This window comes from Garra rufa, chromosome 9, assembly GCF_049309525.1.
Source record: "Garra rufa chromosome 9, GarRuf1.0, whole genome shotgun sequence".
Classification (NCBI taxonomy): Eukaryota; Metazoa; Chordata; class Actinopteri; order Cypriniformes; family Cyprinidae; genus Garra; species Garra rufa.
The window spans coordinates 38,566,322-38,586,495 of NC_133369.1; the positions used below are offsets into that span (position 1 = coordinate 38,566,322).

A 20,174-nucleotide genomic window follows, 5' to 3' on the forward strand; every position below is an offset into this window, starting at 1 on the left:
GTATGATTTCCTAGGCACCAAACAAACCAGGACTATGAACTGGGACATATCAAAACATATCCAATTGCATTAAATCCTATTAAATCAAATTTATCTCACAGTCAGAATGCCTGCGGAAGATCTAAACAATACTTTGAGCCAAAACGAAAGCTAATTTTAAGTAGCATTAAACAATGAATTTGGCTCCAGTGGAAGTTTTCCATAGCCTCAGGTAAAGAAAAAGCTTCCAAAAGTTTTCCATGGCATTATATTGGTGCAAGATTAGATGGAGTGTTTTGAATGTGGTTGGAAGGCCCATGTATGAGCATGTTACATACATAAAAATGTATTAATGAATGTGCGTAATACTACAATAGTCCACTCGCTGACTTGAAACAGATACTAAAGTAGAAGTAATATGCAAACTGACGAGGACATGGGGTAAATCTGACTAGAATTTATACCATCTTAAAATGAAAGCTGATGGTATCTTCTCAAGCATCTGAACGCCAAGTGAGATGTCTTCCTGGTGCAACACGATTGCAGCTGTGATCTCGCCACTTTGGGAATACTCTGAAATCTCACACATGTTGAGCAGGGCATATGCTCACAGAAGCCTGTGTGAGCTTGATTAATGCATTCCATTTACATGATCTGTACCAGCTTAGAAGGCAAAGCTGTTTTGTTTTTAAGAAGATAACTTTTGAAATGATATCTGAAATGGCAGGCGCTAATAGGTTGAGCTTAATCTGATCTAGATTCTGGTTTGAGCGAGAGAGTGAAGACAATCAGATTGCTGAGCATGTCTGAGATTCGTATTGCTTCAGGTTACTTTCATTAGAAACTCCCAACGGAGAATGACCTTCCTAATTTATCCTTTTGAATTTGATGAAAAGGGGAATGTGAGAGTAATTGTTGTAACAATAAACAGAAAGGAAAGGACAGCATCTTTTTGGCAATGGAAAATTCGTAGCAAGAGCTATCCAGCTATTTGAATTTAGTAATTTGTAAAGGCAGTGGTCCAGTAGTAATCCAGGAACAGATGTAACAGTTGCGTTTCCATTAGTGATGTCCTTGACAAGCGAGATGGTGCCCGATGATTTATGCAGACTCCCTTATTTTAAGCAGACTCGAATGGAAACATAAAACACACAGAACTAAACAAAATGGTAATCCGTTTACATTTACAAATTACTAACAGAAGAATAAGCTGCCACAGAGGCACAGAGGTGTGTGTCTGTCCAGAATTTGCGGTCGGGGTGTCCAGCGTGGTGGGGGGTGTCAGGGGTGGAGTCTCTAGTGAATGGGGTTAATATCTGTGCGGTGATTGGGTGCTGTGCTGGAGGTGGTGATGGTATTGTGCTGGATGACTTGCTGCTGGGTTACAGGGGTGGGACTTCCTGCCGGACTGCTCTCTGGACCTGAGGGACAAGAGGAGAGATGAAAATGTCTGTGTATGTCCATTCAGCTGTCTGTCAGTCCATCTGTTCATCCATCTGTCTGTCCTTTTAGTCTGTTTGTCCAATAATGCATCCATTCATATGCCTATCTGTCCATCCATCCATATATCGATATGTCTTATCTGTCTATCCATCCATTTATCCATTCATCCATGTCTGTCAATATGTCCATCATCCATTGATCCATCTGTCTATTTGTTCATCCATCCATCTTTCCATACATCCATATGTCTATCTGTCCATCATCTATCCATCCATTCAACAACCAACCATGTTCATCCATCCATCCATCTATCCATTCATTCATCCAATTATCCATCCATCTGTCCATCATCTATTAATCCATTTGTCTATTTGTTCATCCATCCGTCTATCTGCCCATCCACCCATCCATCCATATGTCTATCTGTCCTTCATCCATCCATCCAACCAACCAACCATGTTCATCCATCTATCTGTCTATTCATTCATCCATCCATTCATCCATCCATCCATCTATTCGTTCATCAATCAATCCAATCATCCCTCTATCTGCCCATCCATCGCTTTATCCATCCATATGTCTGTCTGTCCATCATCCATATAACCAACCATATGTTCACCCATCATCCAACCATCCGTCTTCCCATCCATTCATTTATCCATTCATCCATGTCTGTCAATATGTCCATCATCCATTGATCCATCTGTCTATTTGTTCATCCATCCATCTTTCCATACATCCATATGTCTATCTGTCCATCATCTATCATCCATTCAACAACCAACCATGTTCATCCATCCATCCATCTATCCATTCATTCATCCAATTATCCATCCATCTGTCCATCATCTATTAATCCATTTGTCTATTTGTTCATCCATCCGTCTATCTGCCCATCCACCCATCCATCCATATGTCTATCTGTCCTTCATCCATCCATCCAACCAACCATGTTCATCCATCTATCTGTCTATTCGTTCATCCATCCATCCATCTATTCGTTCATCAATCAATCCAATCATCCCTCTATCTGCCCATCCATCGCTTTATCCATCCATATGTCTGTCTGTCCATCATCCATATAACCAACCATATGTTCACCCATCATCCAACCATCCGTCTTCCCATCCATTCATTTATCCATTCATCCATATGTCTGTCAATCTGTCCATCATCCATTGATCCATCTGTCTATTCGTTCATCCATCCATCTTTCCATCCATCCATATGTCTGTCTATCTGTCCATCATCTATCCATCCATTCAACAACCAACCATGTTCATCCATCCAATTATCCTTCAATCTGTCCATCATCCATTGATCCATTTGTCTATTTGTTCATCCATCCATATGTCTATCTGTCCTTCATCCATCCATCCAACCAACCAACCATATGTTCATCCATCTGTCTATTCATTCATCCATCCATCCATCTCTTCGTTCATCAATCAATCCATCCATCCCTCTATCTGCCCATCCATCCATTTGTCTATCTGTCCATCATCCATCCAACCAATCAGCTCATCCATCATCCAACCATCCGTCTATCTTCCCATCCATTAATTTATCCATTCATCCATATGTCTGTCTATCTGTCCATCATCCATCCATCCATTTGTTCATCCATCTATCCGTCTGTCTATTCGTTCATCCATCCATCCATCCATCCATCCATCCATCCAACAACCAACCAACCATATGTTCATCCATCTGTCTATTTATCCATCCATCCATGTCTATCTGTCCATCATCCATTGATCCATCTGTCTATTCATTCATTCATCCATCCTTCTATCTGTCCTTCATCCATCCATCCATCTATTCGTTCATCCATCCATCCATTTATTCATTCATCAATCAATCCATCCATCCATCCTCTATCTGCCCATCTATTAATTTATCCAACAATGTCTGTGCATCATTTATCCATCCAACCAACCATGTTCATCTATCATCCATCCATCCATATGTCTATCTGTCCATCATCCATCCATCCATCCATCCATTTGTTCATGCATCCATCCATCTATTTGTTCATCCTTTTATTTGTTCATCCAGCCATCCATCCATTCATCATCCATCCATTTGTTCATCCATCCATCTAATTCATCCATCCATGTCGGTCTATCTGTCCATCATCCATCCATCCATCTGTTTATTCGTTCATCCATCCATCCGTCTATCTTCCCATCCATCATCCATTCATCCATCTGTCTATTTGTCCATCCATCCATCCATCCATCCATCCAGCCAACCAACCATATGTTCATCCATCCATGCATCTATTCGTTCATCAGTCCATCTATCAGTCCATCTATCCATCCATCCATCCATCAAATTCATCCATCCCTCTATCTACCCATCCATTCATTTATGCTTCCATATGGCTATCTGTCCATCATCCATCCACCCAACCAACCATATGTTCATCCATCCATCTATCCATCCATCCACCCGTATGTCTGTGTCCATCCATCCGTCCGTCTATTTGTCCATCCATCCATTCGTCTATTTGTCCATCCATCCATCCATCCATCCATCCATCCATATACTTGTAATTTAGGACACGTAACTCAGATAGTAAAGTGATCTCATTTGTGATTTTTGTTTCCTATGAGAAGACAGAACAATAATGTAAAAATAATAAACACAACATTGAGATAAATATTTAAATATTCACAACATCATGAATTATTGATGAAAGAATGAATTTAGAAAGACAGTCAGTGTACATTACATGAAGACATTTACTTCAAAGTGAAAATGGAAACAATATATTTATTTCTAGCATCATAAACACCGCTAGGCAACTGGTTTTTCAGTGACTAGGAAAATTAGCATTTTTCCCCTACTCTATAACCAGGGAGTGGCAGCCTCCATACATTTAAAAAATATCACGAGTATCTATATCAGTGGGTGTGGCCTACAAACAATATACTGTATATCCGTTATTACGTAATGTCACCTCTGGTCGTGTGGGTGCTTGATTGTACTCACTGAGGTAACCTTGAGACTCTTTCTGCATGGCGGTGATGGGACAGTCCTTATGTGTCAATAAAAGCTGTTTCAGTTGTGTCACCTCGTTCTTTAGCATGGTGACCTCGTTCTGCCAACAAAAACAATGATAGATGAAACACTCCCACAGTGTTTACAGAAACTCAATACATTATTGCTAGCAAAAAGTCCAGTCATACACTTACATAAAACAAAACATAGTGTGTAGCAACATAAGTTAATCAAAACTAAATGTCCCTCATTATTTCATAGATAAAAACATGTATATTTCACAAAGCACAAGTTTCCTGGATACATTTCGGCCTGGTTTTGATTGCTTAAGAGTTACTGTCTATTGAAATTCCTTTGTAGTATAAGATTAAGTTTAAGCCGTGTTTGGGCAATCACATTTGTGACAGTTAGCCCCTATGGTTCCTTAGTATGTAAACAAATTTAAACAAAGGCACACATGTTTATGATGTTCTGTTTTTGTCATAAACCATACAATACTTAACATAATTATGACAAACATGTTGGAAAAAGGTCTCTGGTGGATGTATTGGCAGCTTCGCATCAAACCTCCCAGCAGACACAATGAATTAAAGGCCAGACAAGTCTGGGTCTCATTAGAAAACCTCATAATGAACAGGCGGTGAATTCTCTGCAATTACCGTTGTGGGAAACACAAGCGTCTGATCACACAGAGTTCTTGAATTTGATTAAACGATTTAGCAGAACCAATATGAAAACATGGCAGCGTTTCAGGGATGCTTGGTGGAGAAGAATCCCCGCTTTGACAGGTACCATGTTTGTGACTGTGGGGTGAATATTTCACAAAAGGCAAAACAAGCCTGAACAGTGGGACTATGGGAGTGCCAGGGTGTCTATGAGCATTCTGTCCCACCTCAGCAAACTATGCAATAACAAAGAAAAACAAACACATTTAAATGTTTTGTTCTATTGTTAGTGGGAACATGGGCTGGGTGAGATTATATCTCAATATTTTTCAGCCCTTTGACAATTTAAAACATATGATCTTTTTTTTTTCTCCAACCAAATTTCAACCAAAGCAAATTTAATTTAAAATATTTAATGCAAAAAGCAATTGCCAACAACAATCAAATTAGTAACAATGAAGGCATGTGTTTTACTAAATGAAAGGAATAATTATACTGAACATTTCCATCCCTTTCATGCATGATTTATGACACCCTCAGGATTTTTTTCCCTACAGTATGTGTTTTTATTGGTCTTAGTAGGATGTAACAATGCACTTTGAGCATTTGTTGGTGGGGGTTAATATAAATGTATCCCTGAGGGGAACTGACTGTCTTCAGAAAAGTTTAGACGGTATTTTCTTTTCATCTCAAGTCCCCATGAAATCAAAATAGAAGTTTTTTGGCTTTTAGTACAATATGTTAGCCTTAAGGTTATCAACTGTATAAGCTAGTGTCTTTCAAAACAATGACAAAATTCGCATTTACTAGACATAAGCATTTAAAACTTACAGTCTCTAAGTTCTGCCAATATGGATCAACGATTCTGATCACAGAATTAGTATTTTTTGTAAGGTGAATGGCACATAGTGCACTAAATGGGGGACAATTCAGACAGTGTAAATATGCTTTCCATTGGGGTGAATGAAATCCGTCACAGCACAAAAGTGTAGACCACACTTATATTTATATATATATTTTATAGTGATATATTATATAGATTATTTTGTGGCTTTCCTATGCGCAGTTAAATGCAGCTTTACTGAGCTCAACGACTCTGGCCCAAGCTGTGATATAAACAAAATGCTATTGGCTGATTAAAAAGGGTCTTCTTGTTTCAGTTGAAATTACGTCAACACAAAATAATGCTGAGTGTTTTAAAGAATTTCAGTGGACCTTTGAAAATAGTATTTATAAGCGCAACGCTGCATTGTTTACAGCAGTTACCAAGGAAATGCTATATTTCCGCTGTTCCATAGGCGCCACCTACTGTCAGAGAGTAAATCTGCATTTTCATTCAGCCCATCTACTGTTTTTGTTTTGTTCAGATATGTTTTGTTTCAATGAGAGATTTCGTTCATTTGTATTATTAATTTATTTGATTTGGGATTTGTTTAAAAATTTCAGTTGAGTTATTAGACGTTTCAATTTCACAAATAAATGTCCCTGCTGAAAAAACAGCCAAAACCAGCCTAAACTGGTTGGGACACTTTTTTTTCATTCTCAGTTTTTCTTAATTCTCATTTTGTTAAAAAGAAAATTCTAATGTGAAATCAGTCTCGTAATTCGAATCACATCATGAGTTGAGTGAATTGTTACATCCCTAGCTCTTAGGGCATTAAAACATTATTTGAAAGATTTAAACTGTATGAAAACTATAAAACACATACAAAAAATATATAATACAGCTGCAGTCATTGCAAACGGATTCATCAGAATTTCCTCACAATCTAAAATCAATAATTTTGATCATTTAACAGTGATTAACTATAGATGTTACCTAATGTTACAACGTTTTTTTATTCAGGAAGAGTCTCCTAGAACAGAAGGAATGGATGGATATCTTAAAGCACCTTTGTATTTCTGACTAGTCAACTGCCATCTTGGTTTGGAGAAAAAAAATATATAAACCAGTTTGCCACTAGGTGGCTGATTATAGAATAATGCACTAGTGTCCACTCTAGTGGTTGATGTGCAAATATGCAATCAAAATCTGCACTGTAAATATTTAAATATATAGAAATTGCCATATAGTGACTTAATTGAACATTTTTGAGTCATACTGCCAATGAATCAGTTTCTTCAAATGATGTTAGTCATGAGGCAAAGAGGGTGCACAATCCTTAAAAATAGATTTAAATCTTTACAATATTCACAGTTTTTCCAGCAAATATTGTCAGCAAAGTCTTTGTGAATATATCGTAAGTATCCTTAAATCACCTAGGGCTAGTAGGGACTTTTGAAAAGAGGGTGGTGTTGCCTAGTGGTTAAAAATGTAGGCTGGTAATTGAGAGGTTCGAACCACACAAAATGCAACCAGCGAACCATCGACCATTGTGGCCTTGAGCAAAACAGGTTAACCTCGGCTCGCTCAGATAAGCAGAAAGCGAATGATGTGGCCTGATGTAGATGATCACCGTGCCCAAACCAACCAAAATGGTCAAGCTGTTCTGGTTTCATGGTTTTAGAGGCATGTGTCATCTGGTCAGACTGGACCACCAGCTGGCCAATCACCTGAACACCAGCTCACTCAGGCTGTTGAAATCCAGCTTGGACTGGGTTAAGCTGTGGGCAGTACTCAAACATCCTCCAAAATTAGACTTACTGTGCATGACTACACACACAGCGTCAATCTTTCAGGTAAATCTCAATGCAACTTCAAGGTCTACTTAGAGCCCAAATGGATGCGTTCAACTGGAAACCTCTCGCAGATGAGATGTGCCGTGATGCTCAGAGGTTTTACTGGCCTACAAACCACACATTCAGCTGCAGCTGGCTGTGCTCTGGTTACTCTGTAGACCTCAATAACCCATTGACCCTGCCCTCCACGCAGCCGTCCCCGTCTGCTCTCCATCGACAGTAGCTTCAGCTGTCAAATGAAGGGTGTTTATGAGCTTCTGTGGTCTAGAGTAAGCTAATACGGAGTGAAATACGAAGCCCTGCGTGAAAAACATCTCAGTGTGTGTTCCAAAGCGAAGTGCGCTTTAACGCTTAAGAACAGAGGCTTTCAGCTGAGGAGAAGAGGAAGAATGAGTGATTCTGACCTGCAGCTGCATGTTGGTTTGGGTGAGCTCCTCCGCTTTCTTTTCTAGGGACATCACCCACACTTTCCTCTTCTGTCTGCAGCGTGTGGCGGCAGCGCGATTCCTCTCCAGAAACTTCCTCCTGCGCTCGTCTGGGTCCTCATCCATGACCCGTCTGCGGCGGCCTCCGCTGGGCGGCGGGGACTGAAGAGTCTGCGTTGGCTGCATTTGCTGCGCAGCTGGAGATAACTGTGAAATACGGGACAACAAACAAACTGAAGTTGCAATTCCCCACCATATTCATATATGGCTACCAGCCAATCACCTGTCTAGCATCTCATCGCTCATCTAGCCAGCAACTTCCTGTCTGGGAGTTTTCTTTAAAACAACATGTGCCCTGTACACGTGGCCTTATGATGGACGTCTGGGTGTGAGAAACAGCAGTGTGATTTATAGGCTGCCCCACCCTCATAAAGAGGTGTCAGGGCCCAGTTTTCCACCGCTCACGTCCACTCGGACCAATGCTCTACGACACCCTGAGAAACAGGGCCACGACCAGCGTGCAAGGCCCACAAAAAGCTTCTTTGACATATGCTTGGCAGTTGGCATGTTTGCCGTCTTTAGATCATTACAGGGTTCTGGAGGCGATGGAAAAATGCAACGGCTTTGATGGCTTGTATGTATACAGGGCCCCTTTTCTGGCTTAATAATACATTAAAGCAGAACTTCTGAATCACGAAAAGATGGATTCAGTCATCCTCAAGAGTGTCAAGACCTTAAAAGAATCTTAAAGGAGTAGTTTTCATGTCTTTCTTCCTTCAGTCGTAAAGAAATGGTGTTTTTGAGGAAAACATTTTTAGGATTTCTCTCCATATAATGGACTTCTATGGTGCCCCTGAGTTTGAACTTCCAAAATGCAGTTTAAATGCAGCTTCAAAGGGCTCTAAACGATCCCAGCCGAGGAAGAAGGGTCTTATCTAGTGAAATGATCGATTATTTCCTAAAAACATTTACAACTTATATACTTTTTAATCTCAAACGCTTGACTTGCTGAGCTAGACAAGACGAGCATTCAAGGTTAAAAAGTATATAAATTGTAATTTTTTTTTAGAAAATAACCCATCGTTTTGCTACATAAGACCCTTCTTTCCTCAGCTGTGATTGTTTAAAGCCCTTTGAAGCTGTATTTTGGAAGTTCAAACTCGGGGGCACCATAGAAGTCTATTATATGGAGAGAAATCCTGAAATGTTTTACTCAAAAAACATAGTTTCCTTACGACTGAAGAAAGAAAGACATGAACATCTTGGATGACAATGTGGTGATTACATTATCTGTAAATTTTTGTTTTGAAAGTGAACTACTCCTTTAAGTAAACAGGTTGATACAAATAAGAGTGAGAGTAAAAAAAGAAAAAATCTTTTTAAAAATCAGTTTTTTACTGTATATAGTAGGGGAACTTACCGTTAATCAATTAATAGGATTTCACTGTAGCATTTTTAGAGTCTTTTACCAATACATTTTTTTTAAACGGAAATGCCGATGTTCTTAGAAATGTCCTTTTTTTTATATGGTTTTGAAAACCTTTGACACTATTTTTAACAAAAATATGGTGCAAGTAATATGTAAGAACTGTTTTCATTTAAAACAACATACATTTTTTTAAATCAAATGACATTCTACAACCTGAACTAACTTTGTATTGTCATAAATATCAGATATTTTGACCTATTGACCTATTGTTGTGAGTTTGCAGGTTTTTTCCCTTATTTCCTCATTTATTTATTTTTCTTCTGTGTTTTTGCATGTTGGTCAAACCACATAACTTTAATTTGGCAGACAAAAATGTTCCTAAGTATTAACAATAACAATACTATATATATATATATATATATATATATATATATATTAGGGGTGGGCATAGATTAATTTTTTTAATCTAGATTAATCTAGATTAAATCTTGGAATTAATCTAGATTAATCTAGATTAAAATGGCTAATTTGAATTCTGCTGAAGGCATTCAGAATATGTGTGCTACCCAAATAATGACTAAAAGTAAGTCTTTGAGAATGGATCATAAAGCTCATAAAGCTGTTCTATGATAATTTGTTGATGAAAATAAATTATGTTCAATTAGATGTACTTGTGTTTACTAACTAACTAACAATGAAATTATTTTTTCTACCTATTAGATTGTGTTTTTTTTAACGTCAACACCTACCCAGCCCATTACATGTTTCACCGTACTTTTATTTTGACAGGTTGCCGTGAAGTTTCTGTGTCATACAGTATGATATGATGCTAGTTTTCTCAAATGAAACGGTAAAAGTGACACTCACAGCAGTTTGGGAGATTAAGTTTATCTGTTCATGTGAGATTAAAAAAAAGCCAAAAATTACCGGGAGCGTCACGTGTGTTTCAGTATGAGTGTAGTAAAAGCTCGTCTCCGCCATGCATACATACAGCTAGGCAAACGGAACATTTCAGATTCATATTAAAACGGTCTTTTTGCATTTCAGTTTTCACATACACTAGTCCATATCGCGATTTGAATTAAGTGACTGACCAACATTAGATTTATGAATCCAAAAAACGACGAATTTACGTGGCATTTCGCTATAGTAGATTCGGTTTTCATGAATGGAGGACGACGCGACCCCATCTGTGTTTTGGTGGAGGAGACTTAAACGCGTGACCATATTCGGTATACATTAGCGTTAAACTATCAAGGTGAAAGTCATCATAGCTTGCGTAGTTTAGACCCAGCTCCCAACCCAAATATGAGAATAGATTAACGGCGATATTTTTTTTATCGCACGATAAGAGTTTCGCGTTAACGCAGCACGTTAACGCCGATAACGGCCCACCACTAATATATATACACACACATTTTTCTCTCATTCTGTTTAAGAAAGTCATTCCTTTAATGAGGATTTTTTTCCCTTTCACCCGGGCAATTTTTTAATTTTATTTTAAATTACTTTTAATTTATATATAAAAATATGCTTATTATAACTCTTCTGCAACACCTGCTTTGACCAAAGTACAGCAAAAACAGTACTATTTTGTAATATTTTTACTGTTTAAAATAACTGTTTTCTATTTGAATATATTTTAAAATGTAATTTATTCCTGTGATCAAAGCTACATTTTCTGCATCATTACTCCAGTCTTCAGTGTCACATGATCCTTTAGAAATTATTCTAATATGCAGATTTGCTGTTAAAAAACATTTTCTTCTTATTATTATCAATATTTAAAACATTTTTTTCAGGATTCGTTGATGAATAGAAAGATCCAAAGCTCAGCATTTATCTGAAATCAAAAAACTTAAAGACATTAATAATGTTGCAAAAGATTTCTATTTCAGATAAATGCTGTTCTTCTGAACATTCTATTCAGCAAAGAAAATGTTAAAAAAATCTATTCAGGTGTTTTTAACATAATAATAAAAAATGATTTTTAAGCAGCAAATCAGAATATTAGAATGATTTCTAAAAGGATCATGTAACTGGAGTAATTATGCTAAAAGTCAGCTTCGAAATCACAGGAATAAATTACATTTTAAAATATATTTAAATAGAAAACAGTTTTTTTAAATAGTAAAAAATATTTCATTTGCTGTACTTTTTTCAGCATCATTACTCCAGTCTTCAGTATTACATGATCCTTCAGAAATCATTCTAATATGCTGATTGGCTGTTCAAAAAACATTTTTTTTATTATTATTATCAACAATGATTGGTGAGCAGAAGAGACTTTTTAATAAATATAAAAAATCTTACTGTTCAAAAACTTTTGACTGGTAGTGTATATACAATAAAAATCAGTTTTTTGTTTTTCATTTTCTGCCAGGTGCTCACAACATGGCCCCAGTTTAACTTTTTTTTGTTCTCTCAATTTATCCCAACTCAAGTAAACTCAGAAAGTTAAATTCAGCTCAAGGCTGGCCACGCACTAGAAGATTTTAAACCTGATTTTAAGACCAATTTGCTGCCCCAGCCGATTCAAGGCTTGTCGCAAACCATTTTTTTTTTGTCCAAAATATTCTTAATTGTGTGGTGTCATTACGATTGAAAACTACTCAAAACATAAATATCAAACATGTGGTCTTGTGGACTGGTTGAATCATCTAGTGTGTGCATTGAGAGAATTATAAGGCTAAAAGTCAGTTGAAACGGTCTTCGTGTCTGTGGTCTCCCATAGTTAAGATTTTAAAATCATCTAGTGTGTCCCAGGCCTAACTCATCAATCTCCACATCACTAGTACTTGCAAATATTGCAGCGCTAGAACCTCAACAACTGTATCTCACTCCAGTTCAGTACCTGTGAAGCAGCAGAGTGCATGGTTTGGTGTGGAGAGGTCTGATGTCCGTGTGCAGGGTGCAGGTGGGGCGGGTGGGAGTTGTGGTGTCCGTGGCTTTGTGGATGGTGATGGGCGCTCTGTGCGTGGCTGGGGTGATGGTGGGCATGGTGTGGGTATCCGTGGGGTGGGCCCTGCATGTGCTGGTGAGGGTGAGAGTGAGAGTGCAGGTGGTGGTGAGCGGCCTGATCCTGCCGCGATGGCATCATCTCCATCATGTGACCCATGGAGTTCATGCTGCCATTCGCCATGCCCCCAGGATGGTGGGCAAGGGCAGCTTTCAGTCTCTGAGTAGAAAAATAGGGAGAATGGTATACATAACATTAGCATTATGACTATAGCAAGTTTCAGATGCACCTGGATTTTGACTAGCAGTTGGGGGCCATATTGTGAACACTGCAAAATTTGTTTTCATAAAGAATATTTTTGTTTTTCAACAAAAATATCTAAACATCATTAAATTAACCAATCAAAAAAAATACTTAAATTTTTCTACTTTTAAGCATAAACTAAACAAAAAAATAAAATAGACAAATGAATAGATATATAGATTTTATATTGTGAAAATATATAAATAAATATATTTTTTCTTGAAAAACAATATTTATTTTTTCTGTTTATTATGGATAGATAGATAGCTAGCTAGATAGCTAGCTAGCTAGCTAAATAGATAGATAGATAGATAGATAGACAGACAGATATTTTAATGTGAAAATATATAAATAAATACAGTATTTTTTTCTCTGTTTAAGCATATTAAAAATAAAATACATTTAAAAGCGCTTATTTATATACAATTTTGCTTCTAAAGAAAATGTATCTTTATTTTTTGAGGAGGATAGATATATAGATATATAGATAGATAGATAGATTTCCTACTGTGTAAATAAATAAATACAATGAATACAAAAACAATATTTTATCTGTTTAAGCATAAAATTAAATAAATTTCAAGAGGTTTATTAATATACAATTTTGCTTCTAAAAATCTTTATTTTAATAACATAATATGATAGATAGATAGATAGATAGATAGATAGATAGATAGATAGATAGATAGATAGATAGATAGATAGATAGATAGATAGATAGATGTGTTAAAACATAAAAGCATAACATAAAACATATTAAGCGTTTATTTATATACAATTTTGCTCTAAAGATTCTTTTTGAAAATTATAGATCTACTGTGAAAAATAAATAGCTAAATATAAATAAATAAGTAAATAAATAAGGATTTTGCTTGGAAAACAATATTTTTTTGTTTAAGCATAAAATAAAATAAATTTCAGGTTTATTCATATACAATTTTACTTCTAAAAAAACTTTATTTTAAGATAGATAGATAGATAGATAGATAGATAGATAGATAGATAGTGAAAATTATAGATCTACTGTGAAAAATAAATAGCTAAATATAAATAAATAAGTAAATAAATAAGGATTTTGCTTGGAAAACAATATTTTTTTGTTTAAGCATAAAATAAAATAAATTTCATGAGGTTTATTCATATACAATTTTGCTTCCAAAGAAAATGTGTTTATTTTTTGAGGGTGATTATCCGAAATACAAGACAAAACTCTGATTCATTTAAATTTTAGTTAACGTGGGAAAACATGGCTGTCTAGTGAGTTGACAAGTGAGTGATTCTACTTTTTCCGTTAGATTAAATGCGACCGCTCGCCCACATTGTGACGTACGTGAATGTCCGAACTAAGCCTGTCACTCCCATTTACCCTCTCACCCACACACCTACACACCCTCTTACACACCCAAGCACACTATTGCACTATCTGTCGTCACTGTCTAAGGGCTTCATCTGAAGATCGAGCCCAGCGCAGTGCAGGTCTGGCAGCGAGAGGACCCCGGGGACTCTCTCCCCCGATTTGCCCATTTCCCCTTCGGCCTACGCTCTGTTGCTTCAACCGTGTGGTCTACTTAAGTTTTCACCCAGGGCTGGTCTTGGAGTCTATGACTCTAGAGACGCTCAAAGCGCGTCTGTGTTTGGAATATGTTTACCTGACTGCTCTCTCTCTCTCACAGACCTGTTTTTCTGGGCAGCTCAATAAGACAACTTAGGGGTCTGAAAAAAGCCACAAGTATAAACATACACGCTGCCAAAATATGTCCGATGGTTTGATCTGTTGACGGCGCATGTAGACAAAATGAAAAGAAAAAGAAAAAGTACATAAGCATGTGCATATATACTTGTATGTCTGTGTCCATTCAGGTTGACTTTCTTAAACTTGAGCCAAGGCAAAAAACTCGGAGAAGTATTTTTAGAGAGTGTTGAGTCTACAGTATATATTTCCACACAAGCTGAGCAGGTAGACTGACTTTATAAGAAATGGGTCTGAGGTTCAAAAAATAAACAAAACACACAAAAAATTGACTCAAATAAATTAAAGAAAACATGAAGTGAAGTCAAGCAAGGATAATCTCTTCGTGGAAACTAAGACTTCAAATCAAAGAAAATCACACATTTAAAGGTGCACTCAGTAGTCCACATTTATCAAACTAACAGAATTGAGTGCAGATCAGAGTGCACAAATCAATTCAAGATGGGTTCAACATTCATATGCCACCAATCCCATTATACAAATGATCGTACATTGATCATTTGTATAATGGGGGGCAAAGCAACTAAACCACAGTGTGCTAAATGCAGCTGAAAACAATTGTCATTTGAACATCATGCCCATAAAAACACTGCGGTTCAGTGGCCTTGCCCCTGGAGTTTACAACATGGCAAAGAAGTGAATCAACTGGTCAAGCTCCCTTCTGGATTTTGGCGTTTGCTTTTACAGTGTCTCTGAATTGTCAAAACACCTCTCAAGATGCTTGCTACGAATGCGAAAAAAACCCTGAAAATTTCAGACTCATTAAGATCCTTACTTTGACCTCACGTTGTGTCAGTCATGTTTACAGACTGCCTTTACACACTCCGGTTCAGGTTAAATTTTCAGCATTTTTAGCAAAATGCAGAAAATTGAGCCTGAACCGAACTGAGTAAATGGCAGTGTGTAAAGACAATACGTAAACATGATTGACACAACGTGTGGTCAAATTTATTTTTTAATGTGCAGAAATTTCAGATGAGAAATTCGGACTCAATGTGCAAGGACCTTAAGGACCTTTAAGGTCCTTGCACACTAAGTAGGGATCTTAATGGTCCTTTTACACTGAGTCAGAAATTCTCAGGTAAAATTGAACCCGAACTGAAGAGTGTAAACATGATTGACACAACGTGAGGTCAAATTCATTTTTTAAAAACAGAGTCCAAAAATCTGTCCGAAATTTAGCACGTTAAAAAATACATTGGACCTCACGTTGTGTCAATCATGTTTAAACACTGCCGTTTATTCACTTCGGTTTGGGTTTTTTGCATTATGCGAATCCGAAAATGCAGCAATTTCGGACTCAGTGTGCAAGGACCTTTACGGTCACTATTTAGTGTGCAAGGACCTTTAAAGTAATCACATTTACACGCTGTCTTTACACACGTTCATTTTCACACTTCAGTTCAGGTTCAATTTTTCTGTGTTTTTCCCTTAAGGACTAAGTAGGGACATTAAAGATCCTTGCACACTGAGTCTGAAAATCTCAGGTTAAATTCTCAGGTTCTTTGGTTAAATTCTCGTTTGCAATTTTTGCATGTAAAAAATAAATTTCGACTTCACATTGTGTCAATCATGTTTACACACTGCCATTTACACACTTCAGTTCGGGTTCAATTTTTATCTGAAAACGCAGAAAATTTAACCAGAGAATTTCAGACTCTTGTGTGTAAAGACCTTTAAGGTCCCTGCTTAAGGTCCTTGCACACTGAGTCAGAAAATCCGTACAAAATTTTAACACGTTAAAAAATAAATTTGACCTCACGTTGTGTCAATCACGTTTACACACTGCCTTTACACAATTTCTGTTCGGGTTAAATTTTCGGTGTTTTCCTTGCTTGAAGACCCTATTTTGTATTGTTTTAAGATTTTTTTTTATGACGGATTAATTAAATTGGTCTAGTTGGATTTCAAAATAGCCATCCCCAATATGGGAATAAGGGGAAAAAAAACACTCCATGTTTGTATTAGGCTACCAATACAAATAAAAGCTTCATCTCATGTAAATATACATCATTTTACACATACTTTACAAAACTGCAATTCCATTTTTTTGAGTGTACTTTTTTAGTAAGGGACTAGGGGGTTCATACGTCCTCTTTTCTGCAACATGTCTTGACTGGGATTTCTAAATCCCCTAAAATGGGGATGACTTCCTACATGCTCTCTCCAGTACTCATATGTAGTATTTACACATATTACATGACCATTCTCTGTAGATCCCGCCGTCTCACACACCACAGTTGGTCGATTATGTGCAATGCCTGCATGCCATTGGTCAAACTACTTTTCAGTCATTACCTACAGAAAGTATAAAAACAAACAATAACAAATCCAAAACACTGGACATTTCAAGCAATTTAGAAATCCCAGCCAAGACATGTCCGGGAAAAAGAGGACATATGATCACCCTGTGAGGGAAACATTACCTTTAGGTAATTTAAATCTCATAAGTTTCCACAAACAGATCCAAAAGAATGACAGAGAAGAATCAGACATGTTCCTGCCATGCTCCTGTTCTCCCACACACTCCAGATGCCGTTGGTCAGAGCGGCCAGTGTCCAGAGCCGTGTGTTTGTAACAGGCAGCACATTCACTCGCTGAGAGTCATAGCCAGCTGGACTTTATGTAAGGGCCAAGGCACAAACCCGAGCACAGCATCCCTTTCTTCTCAAGCTGGTCAACCTGCAAGATGTCTCTTTTTTTTTCTCTCACAATGTTTTATTCTCTGAATCATCCTAGTTGCTATTTACCAAAACAAAACTCAAATTGATTTGATAAGTTGCTGGCGCTTCAGCTCTCCAAGCCAAGCCATACCGTCCCTCCCTGACTCCTGGAGCTGCCAGTGCTTTCTGCCTTCACACACTTGCTGCCAAATGCACAAGCACTAACCTACCCACCCTTACTGCTGCCCTTAACTGGCATTAATGCTGTTTTCACCCACCCGCATCTTAATCTACCTTAAACCTTGCCAATACAGCAGTAATAACCCACCATTGTCTGCTGCAGGAGGCAAAACACTTCCTGTTAGGAAAAAACTCACAGCCACAGTGAGGCACCTAAACCCTCTGTTCCCCAGAGTTTGATATTTGTGTATATGTCTAGTGTATGATTTTAGGGCCCTTTGTAAAATCGTAAGCACAACTGTTTTCAACACTGATGATAATAATAAAAAAATGTTCGTTGAGCACCAAATCAGCATATTAGAATGATTTTTGCAGGAAAATCCCAATTTTTTTTTACTGTACTCTACCAGTCAAACATTTTTGAACAGTGAGATTTTTAATGTTTTTAAAGAAGTCTCTTCTGCTCACCAAGCCTGCATTTATTTGATCCAAACTATAGTAAAAGCAGTAATATCGTGAAATATTTTAACTATTTGAAATAACTGCTTTCTATTTAAATACATTTTGAAACGATTTATTCCTATGATCAAAGCTGAATTTTCAGCATCATTACTCCAGTCTTTAGTGTCACATGATCCTTCAGAAATCAATCTAATGTACTGGTTTGCTATTCAAGAAACATTTATTTTTATTATTATTAGTATATTTTGTCTTTATTTATTTTTGTGTGAAACAAATTATAGAAATGAATACTTTTATTTAGCAAGGATGCTTTAAATTGATCAAAAGTGATGATAAAGACATTTTATAATGTTACAAAAGATGTTTCTTTTTAGATAAATGCTGTTCTTCTGAACTTTCTATTCATCAAAGAGCAGCAAATCAGAATATTAGAATGATTTCTGAAAGATCGTGTGACGAGTAATGATGCTAAAAAAACAAGCTTTGAAATCACAGGAATAAATTACATTTTAAAATGTATTCAAATAGAAAGCATTTATTTTAAATAGTAAAAATATTTAAAAATGTTACTGTTTTTGCTGTATTTTGGATCAAACAAATGCAGGCTTGGTGAGCAGAAGAAACTTAAAAAAAAAAACATTAAAAATCTTACTGTTCAAAAGCTTTTGACTGGTAGTGTATATAACAATTTAAATAAAATATATTGTTTAAATTGTTACTGCCTGTTATTGTTTTTTTTTTTTTTGAATAAATATAAAAATAAAAATATTTAAATAAAAAAATACAATACAGATTTTTAATCTGGTAGTGTAAGTAATATTTATTTAACCAAGAAAATGTGACTGGGACATGAATTTACATTTAAATAAAAAAAAACATTTAAAAAGGTTTTCTTTTTATTAAAAATATTTCAAAATGTTACTATATTTGCTTTACTTTGGATCAAATATATGCAGGCTTGATGAGCAGAAGAGATTAAAAAAAAAATCTTCTGTTCAAATACTTTTAACTGGTAGTGTATCTTTTATCTAATGCAATTAAATGAATATTTATTAAATTGTGAAATATTTTGGACATTTTAATATTTAAATATTTTGAAATTATGCACTTTTTTTCAGCACAATAATTGGTTCAATTGGTAAACTGTTGAAGTTGCTCAAACAGCTCAAAACCATCAGACGCAACAAGACATGGAGTCTTATCTAACATACTCTATCTAACTTTCTTCACTAAAAAAACGTGACATCTGTATTAGTCTCTAATATGTGTACCAAGATGGATTGTATCAGAATCACAGGAGCCGAGGGACCATCTTTCATCCATTAACATACTTGACATACTGGGGTCACAGTGCACAGAAACACCTCTGACTGATTGCGCCACCTGTCAATCAACACCGCTCTCACTTTGATTGGACCTGGGCAGCTGTGCACCTATCTCTCCCTCCCTCTTGTCCGTACAGATTGCACTGAGTTCCCACACGCTGGAATGCCTCTGTCTGGGGCCGCGCCGCACTAAGAGAGGGGGCAAGCACGGGGCCTCGTCGTGTAAAGCTCAGCTTGGCACTGGGCCAACTGTGGATGGAGGGAGGAAGTGAGAAGGGGGGTATTTGAGTATCTCTTGCTCTTTCTCTTCCACAGGAAGAGCCATTCATCCATCATTTGTGGGGCGTAGGGAGAGCGTCCGCTATCAGTGCTCTAATGTAATCAGTCTGGCTCTGAGCAGGGCCCCAGAGTGCCGCACGGGGTCAGAGGCCAAATGAGCCACAACAGGCTGAAAGAGACGGCACAAAGCAGGAAGTACACACTTAACAGATACCTAGTAACCACTATGCATGCTAGTGATATGGAACACACAGGCTTTGTGCTGAAACACTTGACGAATTAGAGTTCATTAGTGCCAGCCCATTTTTAAACATTCAAAACGGTTTTGTTAAAATAGGATTTTTTTTGTTTATTAAAGCCAAGTCTGAATCTCATCAAGTTAGACTTTTAAAGCATTTTAAATTTATTCCAAAACAATAACACAAAGCAGAGCTAAAAATGTAAACAATATATTTTATTTGCAAACTTATGTTTAGCTATTCTTTTTAATAGTTAACTTTTAACTATTTTTGAAATTTTGAGATCATCAGTTATCAGAAATTACTTCATTCAGACTGATTTGCGAATACACAAACACAAGAGGCGGGTTTTATCGCATAGACCAATCACAGGCGAACTTTACTAAGT

The 20,174-nt window shown here is 36.9% G+C and overlaps 2 protein-coding genes across 2 annotated transcripts in view; one reads left to right on the forward strand and one right to left on the reverse strand.

The window, feature by feature from the left end:
* LOC141343260 (cyclic AMP-responsive element-binding protein 5-like) overlaps window positions 1-20,174 on the forward strand; it is a 140,068-nt gene that overhangs the window by 68,818 nt on the left and 51,076 nt on the right. The window lies entirely within an intron of this gene.
* Window positions 1,276-19,597, reverse strand: creb5b (cAMP responsive element binding protein 5b). Its single transcript, XM_073846856.1, has 6 exons — window positions 19,350-19,597; window positions 15,929-15,953; window positions 12,481-12,804; window positions 8,177-8,404; window positions 4,420-4,528; window positions 1,276-1,400 (listed from the first exon to the last, which is right to left on the reverse strand). Exons 1-6 carry the CDS (start codon window positions 19,595-19,597, stop codon window positions 1,276-1,278), a joined length of 1,059 nt encoding a protein of 352 aa, XP_073702957.1.